This window comes from Myiozetetes cayanensis, unplaced genomic scaffold (genome assembly GCF_022539395.1).
Source record: "Myiozetetes cayanensis isolate MyiCay16 unplaced genomic scaffold, myiCay2020 scf13, whole genome shotgun sequence".
Classification (NCBI taxonomy): domain Eukaryota; kingdom Metazoa; phylum Chordata; class Aves; order Passeriformes; family Tyrannidae; genus Myiozetetes; species Myiozetetes cayanensis.
The window spans coordinates 14075997-14084732 of record NW_026086937.1 but is presented as its reverse complement, the minus strand read 5'-3'; the positions used below and the strand labels follow the sequence as shown (position 1 = coordinate 14084732).

Sequence of the window (8736 nt, the reverse complement as noted above, 5' to 3'; positions counted from 1 at the left end):
CTGCTGGGTAGATGACACCAGGGCTGCTTTGAAAAGGGCTACCCCAATGCCCTACCTTCACCCCTGGCTATCTTTGTGCAAAATTTCCCAGTTCCCTCTGTGTTAAGTGCCCTATGGGTCTGAGTGGCCCTTCCTGGCCTTGAGGACTGAAATAAGCATCCTCTTGCTCTGTGAAATGCATCCTCTAGGCATGTCATCTCCAGGTGACCAAGAGGAGCAACTTTGAGTAGGCAGGTCTGTCATAGTTCGTATTTTTAGCAAAGAATTTTTCTTTCCTTTCCTCCTGCCTGTGTGTGTGCTCTGTGATGGGCCATTTTAGTTGAACAAAAGAATCACCCGGAGCCCTTAACGATGGAGATTTGTCTCCTTGACAACGAAGGGGGGAGTTGGCTGGTGTGTGACTGGAAGGGGGTGGAGGCTGGGGGGGGAGGAGACTCTCTCTCTCGCACTGCCGGGGTGAGAGGCTGCTGCGGGCTGCAGACACTGCCGGGCTCCTTTGTTTCTTTTCCTGTCGGAGGGGAGTCTTTGGCGGCTGCTCTTGGCTCACCTCTGGCTGACTACAAGCTCTGCTTACAACGGACCCTAATCAGCTAAAGTTTGTGAGTTTTCTTCCATTGGGAGAACTTTCTGTTTTATTGCTGTTGTTCCCCCCCCCCTCCCCCCTCCCCCCGGTGGCAGCCAAGGATCCAACAGCGCCACCTGGTGACGGGCACTGGACATTACAAGTTCAACTCCTTCAGTGATCCAACAGCGCCACCTGGTGACTATAATAGGACACTACAAGTTTTTTACACCTTCAGTGACCCAACAGCGCCACCTGGTGAATGGTACAGGACATTACAAATTTTGCATCTCCAGTGACCCGACGGCGCCCCCTGCTGACTGTGGTTGGAACAGCACCAAAGGGTGCAAGAAATTGAACTATTTTCTTTTTGCCGGTTTATTGGTTTTGTTCTTAAAGGGGATTATTGGTGGGTATAGGAGTATTACTTAGTTATTTTACTTGGTTTTTTTTTTTTTTTTTCGTGTTCCTGTTAATACACACATACCTTTTAATAAAGGGCTGTTATTTTCCCTTTTCCATAATTTGTTTTTTCCTTCAATCGGAGCCTCTTAATTTTGGATTTATAATTGTTTGGAAAGAGAAGTTTGGGTCTTTTCCTCCTAATTCATCCTCAGCAAAAGACCCTTGTCTCATTTAAACTGAGACAAGGTCCCAGCAGGGAGAGAAGTCCCTTGTACATCCCCATGGCCAAGAGATTTGCCTGCTCTCCAGGGGGAGAGGGTTCATTCCTGTCCAAAAGCTTCATGACTGTTCTGTCTCTGCTGGCTATCCCTGCCCTGGAAAATTTGCTGCAGCAATACCCTGAGAAGGGGCTGCTCATCCTCTTGCTTCTGTGGCAGAAGGATGCACCCCAGGGGCTCTTGCCTTGCTGCAGGATGGCACTGAGGGGACAAGCAACTGTTCATACCTCAGTTTTCCTCCTGGATGCAGTGTGACTCTGTGGCTTTGTGGCTCTTTGTGCTCAGGACCAGAGGTTGTTAATTAAGACTACAAAGTGGGGGAAGAAGCAGGGACGGAGCACAGACAGCTCTAAAAGGCTGTGCTGGGCTGCCCTGCAATTACTGTGATGCACTCTTGAAAAGAGCTAGGAGTGGATGCAGTTGGTTATTAGGGCTGTGCCTCTCAAGCTTCAAAACTGCTGTTTGTCTTCTCTTTTGGCCTCTTAATTCTCCTGGCAATGCTGCAGAGCTGTGCTTTCTCAACTTCTGTGCGCCAGCCTTAACCCACTCATGGAGGGACCCAGCTACCAGGAGGGACAACCTCCACACTGGGAGGGATGGGTCTACATCAGGGAGCAGGAGCAAGATGCTGAGAGGAAGACTGGAGTAGGAGTTATGCAGTCTGCCCCATCTTGTTCACTTGCTTCTGAAATTTTAGCCTAACCTAGAGATACTCTTGCCATGGAGATGGCTGGGATGTGGCAGATCGTGGGGAGCAGATTTTCCTGTGCTGCTGGTCATCCCCCTTTGTTACCTCCCCAGGCAGGGTTAATATAATAAAATACCTGATAAGGGGAATAGGTTGAAGGATCATGCTCCCATGTGCAGTTCACCCTCTTTTAAGCAGTGGGGGAACAGCAGTGGAAGAGGGGTTGTCACCTCCTGGTCATTTGGTTTATCAGAAAATTGAAAAAGATAATGGATCATCACATTAGACGTGTGGGGCCTCAGAGGTGGGGTATAGCAAGAAACACAGATCCAAGGGAAAGAAGTGATATGCAGTCAGTCCCTGAGAGCTACCAACCCTTCTCAAAGAGATGACAGAAGGTAGTGGGGGAGCAGCTGTTGAGGCTCCCAGCTGTTGAACAGGCTGATGCAAGTGATGGAGGCAAAGGGAGAAGGACCCCATGTCTGGTGGTTCTGGTGTCCCACGAAAACTGGGGCTGGGAGAGCTGGACTATGGGTTGTAAGTGGGATGGAGAGGTCTGTCACCCCCTGGAAGTCAGGATCTGACAACCTGGGGAGGCATGATGGGTAAACCCGTGGTTCAGCTCTGAGTGAACCAAGCTCTGTCTGCTCCTTGCTCACCATCCTTACTACGTGCCTGCTGTCTTCAGCTAGGAAAGGAGACTTTAGGGAAACAGATGTTGAAGTTTGTCAAGAGCTCAGCAGCATCTCCATTGCTTTGCTCCAACCCAAGCAACCTCCAGACATCTCAGTCCCAGGAGATATCCCCTAATGCTTCTGGGAGAGCAGGACAAATGAGCCATGAGGGTCCCTGAAGGGACAAGGACAGAGGTACAGAGCTCAGAGGGTTGCCCAGGGGCTGCCCTGCAGCAAAGCTTGGGGCGGACGAGGGATGAGACAGGGGTGGGAGGCATTGTGGCTGCATACAGAGAACTGCCCCAGGGATGGGGAGATGGCTGTGTAACTGCACAGAGCTTGGAGAACAGCTGGGACTGCGCTGAGAGCTGGCTCATCAGGGTGTTACCATCCTCATCAGGGTGGCCAGAAAACAGAAGGGACAGATGAGGGATGGAAGGGAGAGAGATTTCCAGGAATGCTTCTTTCCCTGTTGCAATCCCTGAAGTGGGCTTGTGCTCAGGCTCCTTGTGCCTCAGCAGTACAGCACAACCTGTCTCTGCACTGGCACAGATCTGTCCCCTGCCTCAGGCATTCCCCAGGGAAAACAGCCTGTGCACAATCTGCAGGCAGGGACAGAAATTCGTGCTTTATCAGCTCCTGCTTCTGGCTTTGCCACACAGGGACTGTGACCTGCAACGTGCCTCTTCCCTGTCACTGTCACCCCTCCTGGCATCTGCCGAGCCAGTCCTGCTGAGTCCCTGCCAGCATCATCTGGCTGCTGACCCTGTGTCCTGTCCCAGGTGTCACCAGAACTGTACTGTAACCCCCTGTTTTACTGTGCCTCCATTTCCCCAAAGGGGATGAAGTTTTGTTTCCTTCATTGCTTTCACAGGAGCAGGCAGCAACTCTTCTCCCTCTCCCTCCCCGTTTCAGACACTATTTCCAGCTTGTTGATTTCTTCCCTTGAGTAATGTCTTGTTTACACTCATTTACCCTCCAGCCCTTTGGCTTCAGCAATTCCTTTCCTCGGGGGAAAAAGATGATTTCCCGAGGAAAGTCATGTCTCAGGGCAGCCCTGGACTCTTCCAGCCCTCGGTATTTTTGCTCTGCCAGCTCCCTCTGTTTGATGCCTGTTTACTACTGTGAGCAGAGGTAGGGCCTCTGAAATTTCTTTGAGCAAAAGCATCGAGGGGTGAGTGGTGCTGCTCCCATCTGCTGTATACTCTGGTATTAGGAGGAGAATTTGGGAGTGCAGCACCGCAGGGGCAGTGTCCTGGTGCTGGAGGCCACGGGGTCCTCACATCCTGGCCGCAGGTGCCAGGCTCAGCAGTGAAGTGAGCTGTGCTGGGGCTCAGCCCCGGTGGGAACGGGGAGCAAAGGTCTCTCGTGGTAGGTCTCTCCACGCTCCCTATCCAGGATCCCTACACTCTCCGCTCGAATTCAGCCCCGCCGGAGGCTCTTTCAGCTCCATTCTGCCCAGTTCAGCCTCTGTGCAGAGTGGGATGGTGCTGGGATATGCTGAAAGAGGGAGGTTCCGGGATGCCAAAGCCCTTCAAGGTGACATCTTGTGGGGAACCGAGTCCACCTGCGCCCTGCCACCCTCGGGGGGGATGAAGAGACCGATGCATGTCCCTGTGCCCACGGACACCTGCCCGTCCCGTCCCGCGGGGTGGCAGTGCCCGCAGCCGTCTCATGGAGCAGCGGAGCGATTCGCAGCCGCCTCCCCCTTACCCCCCGCCCTTACCCACCCACCGCCTCCTCCCCATCTCCGGGGGGTCGGGGCGGGCTGGAGAGCCCGGGACCGCGGAGCCCCCGCCCCGCAGCCCACAGCTCTTCGCCGCCACAGGCGGAGCAGGAGCCCGTGGGCTCCGCCGGCTCCAGGAGGGTCTCGGGCAGGTGCAGCACGTGGAGCAGAGAGGAGCCGCGGGTGGAGCGGGGACACGCAGCCTCGACACGCGCCCGTGGGGCTCAGGAACGCGTGAGTACCTCTGTGTGCGCGGATGTGTGCGAGCGTGTGCGGGGGGCTGCGGGGCGGCAAAGCGGGAGCGCTCCCTGCGGCCGGGGGCTGCCAAAGGACGGGGCGCCCGCGCGGAGGACAGGCTGGAGCGCAGACAGACACTGGGAGCGGGGAGGGAGCTGAGCCGGACGCGGAGCAAGGGGCGATGGTGCGAGCGCAGCAACTTTCTCGCACCGAAGTGTGACAGGAGCCGGCTGGAGTCACCTGTTCTACGGGGGAGTGATTCGGGTGATCCAGGGGTTGTGCATCTGCAAGTAGGGACACGCCAAGAAGCCGCTGGGTCCATCTGCACGTCCCCGAGATGAGCGCGGACAACTGGGTGCTTGCACAGGCCCTCGTGCCCCGCAGTGCCGGGCGGCAGCGGGGCTGATCGATGCTTTACTCACCACCGAGGCCACGCAAATGACAAATGCCGGCGTTGCGAAGGCTCCTGGCGGGGCTGGAGACGCCTGCCTGCGCCGCCCTCCCCTGGGACTCTCGGAGTCAATGGAGTTTATTACTTTAACCTTATTTCCTCTCTCTCTGAGGAGCATCTTTTCGGCAGTGCTGCGTTGCAGATGAGGAGCCAGCCCTTGCCAGGAATAGGGGTCTCGGCACCGGGATTTGCCCAGCCAGCGGTGGGAAAGGAAGCCCCCAGCACACCCCCGGCTCACGCACCAGACTCTCAGCTCACAGAGGACGAGAGGAAGAAGGTGAATAAGGGCAGGCGGCTTCTCCGAGCTGAGCTCCGAGGGGAGAGCAGTTGCAAGATTTCTTTAGCCTGCCTCTTAAGGCAGTGAAGTCTCCATCCCCTCCCACACTCCCTCCCCAGCCTGACCCTGTCCGGCGCAGGGGTGGTGGGACCTCAGCCTTCAACTGGAGCTTCTCAACAAGCCGTAAGTCCTTCTTGTGTTGGAAAATCAATTTTCCCTCAGCTGTTTTATGGTCGCCCTGCCAACCGCTCTGCATTGCTGGTGGAATTTGAGCTGAGAGTGATTTTTGGGGTTGGCTTTTGGGGCTTTGTCCTGCTCTGCTTCCAGAGCCCTGCTGACATTTCGCTCATGATGGGGTGGAGGGGCTAAGGTGGGCTGAGGAGCTGCCAGGGTTGTTTGTAGATGGGAAATAGGGCAAGAAGCACTTGGGAAGCCTGGAGGGAGCTGAGGTGGAGATTTTCCTTTGAGATTTTTGCCAAAGGAAAGGATGTGGCTGGGGTAGGATGGGCACAAGAGTGCAGAGCAATGGTGATCAGCAGCATCCTGGCACCCTGACACCAGTGGGGAGAGGGACAGAGGGAGCAGGGTTAGCAAAGGAGTTGGGAAAGCATCCCACAAACCTCCCTGTCTCTCTGCAGCCATGAATCCTTACGTCAATTGCTCCAGTTCTGAGTTCCCCCTGCCCCAGCAAGACTTTCCTGTGGAGCCCATCAGTCCTGATCTCAGTAATAGGACTCACCCAGAGACCTTGTTTGACCCCAAGGATGCCAACCTGACAGAGGAGCAGCTGCGGGATAAGTACCTGGGACCTCGACGGTCCAGCTTCTTTGTCCCAGTGTGTGTCATCTACCTGCTGATCTTCTCAGTGGGGGCTGTGGGCAACACACTGACCTGCATCGTCATCCTCCGGCACCGGTTCATGAGGACACCCACCAACTACTACCTGTTCAGCCTGGCCGTGTCCGACCTGCTGGTGCTGCTGCTGGGGATGCCGCTGGAGCTGTACGACATGTGGAGCAACTACCCCTTCCTGCTGGGTGCCAGTGGCTGCTATTTCAAGACACTGCTCTTCGAGGCCGTTTGCTTCGCCTCCATCCTCAACGTCACAGCCCTGAGCGTGGAGCGCTACATCGCCGTGGTGCACCCGCTCAAAGCCAAGTACGTGGTGACCAGAAACCACGCCAAGAAGGTCATTGTCACCATCTGGGTCTTGTCGGTCGTCTGCTCCATTCCCAACACCAGCCTCCATGGGCTGCAGCCTCTCTATGTGCCAGGCCGGGGGCGAGTGCCCGATTCAGAGATCTGCACCCTGGTGAAGCCACGCTTGACCTACAACCTCATCATCCAGATCACCACCATCATCTTTTTCTTCCTGCCCATGGGGACCATCAGTGTCCTCTACCTCCTTATTGGCCTGCAGCTCAAGAGAGAAAAGATGCTGGAAGCCTTGGGAGCCAAGACCGGCAGCAGCCGCAACTGCCACAACAGCCAGGGACAGAAGAAAGTCAAGAGGAGGCAGGTCACAAAGATGCTGTGTGAGTCAATGGTGGGGATGGCAGAGCCAGGGAGTATCTCCCAGGGCTGTGTTGTGAGGGTGCTGGTGGGAAACTGAGGCGTGGACAGTCCAAAGCACTGAGGCTGGCTCACTGTGGAGGTTGGCTGTGGCTCTGGCTTGTGGGGTGTCAGAGCAAAGGCAGATCTGGTGGTTCCAGTCCAGCACGAGGATTTCTCGTGACAGCTCCTTCCCAGCCATGAGACCTCCCCTCCTCAAGGAATGTGCTGGGTGAGAAAGGGAAAGAAGGTGGGTTGGGATGGGAGAACCTGCTCCCCTTCCCCCAGCCCAGACCTCACATGCTGGTGACAATGATGGGATTTCCCAGAGGGGGGACCATTTCCATCCAGCTCCACTACCTTTGTGACTGTGTCAGGGCAATGACCCAAGGCTGAACTGGAGCGATCCTCTGTCCCCCTGCTCTTTGCTCTTGATCCCCTCCCCAGCACAGTCTCCACGGCTTCTGGCCCCCTTACCAGCAGTGGGAGCTGGCTGCTCATGGGTCTCTCCCCAGCATGCTGACCTCTGCGTGCTCCCAGTCCCGTGATGGCACAGCAATGGCAGGTTGCCCAGTCCAGTCCAACAACAGGGCCAGAGCTGCTTCCCCACCACGTCCCAGACAAGTGGTAACTCTGATCCCCTGGCAGCAGGGCTGGGAGGGGGAAAGTGGAACCTGTCCCTGCATGCCACAGAGGTGCATCATGGCAGGGGTATGGCAGAGCAGGGGACCCCAGGACTGCCTATACATCACCCTCTTTGCTTGCCATCAGCAGAGCTGGGTTATAAAAAAAATCCCCAAAACCAGAGTACAAGGAAAGGTTGCAAATAGCTCTTGCTCCTTGGACTTTGCTGGTGAAGGTGGCAGGTTCCTGGGGGCTGGATGCCAATAGGGGAGTCCCCCAACTGTGCTGCATGGCCCCAGCCTGTGGCAGAGATGCTGCTTGCCAATGAGTAATGGAGATGTCTGGCACAGGAACACCTGGAGCAGCCCTGGTAGGAGATGGTGGGAGGGAGATCCTGTCCAGACCTCCCAGCCCCTCCATGACAAGTCCAAAAGGCACTGGAGGGACCTTTCCACTCTCTGTCTTCCTGTCTCTCTTGGATTTTTAGTTGTTCTTTGCTGTGGCCAAAGCTGGGAAGTGCTTGGCCATGGACTGGAGATCTCTGGGGTGGTTGGTGAACCCCATTCCCCCAGTAACACTGGCTCCTCATCTCCCCACAGTCGTGCTGGTGGTGGTGTTCGGGATCTGCTGGGCTCCCTTCCACACCGACCGCCTCGTCTGGAGTTTTGTCTCCACCTGGACCAGCAGCATGCTCCACATGTTCCAGTACGTCCACATCATCTCAGGCGTCTTCTTCTACCTGAGCTCGGCTGCGAACCCCATCCTCTACAACCTGATGTCCACCCGCTTCCGGGAGATGTTCAAGGAGGTGATGTGCCGCCCCGGCCACCGCCCGCCGTGGTCACGGAAATACTCGCCCAGCGTCACCCGCACCACCACCCGCAGCACCGAGTGCGAGCCCGTGCCCGGCACCAACGGGCTGCCCCTCTCCGACGCCGAGGAGTACGAGCTGGAGGAGATGGAGAGGGGCCAGGCCACCACCCACACAGTGTCCCTCTGCTGAAGAGTGGGAAGGCACGGAAGGACTGGGACCGGTTTTCCTCACCACCAGCATCCATCTGACTGTGACACTCATCCTGTGGTGGGGAGTGGGGCAGGAGTAATGGAGGGGTCCCTGACTCTCTGGGCTCATCCCACTGGGATGCAAAGGCTGGTTGTATCGGCAGCGCTGCTCCAGGGGCATGGTGGCAATGGCCATGCTGTACCCTGGATGCACTGCACCCACTGTGCTCAGCACTAGAGCTGGCCAAGGCATCCCTTGTG

At 56.4% G+C, this 8736-nt stretch overlaps 1 protein-coding gene across 1 annotated transcript; it reads left to right on the top strand.

The window, feature by feature from the left end:
• Positions 1–5938: 5938 nt before the first annotated feature.
• On the top strand, positions 5939–8476 carry NMUR1 (neuromedin U receptor 1). Its single transcript, XM_050307867.1, has 2 exons — positions 5939–6833; positions 8073–8476. Exons 1-2 carry the CDS (start codon positions 5939–5941, stop codon positions 8474–8476), a joined length of 1299 nt encoding a protein of 432 aa, XP_050163824.1.
• Positions 8477–8736: the final 260 nt, after the last annotated feature.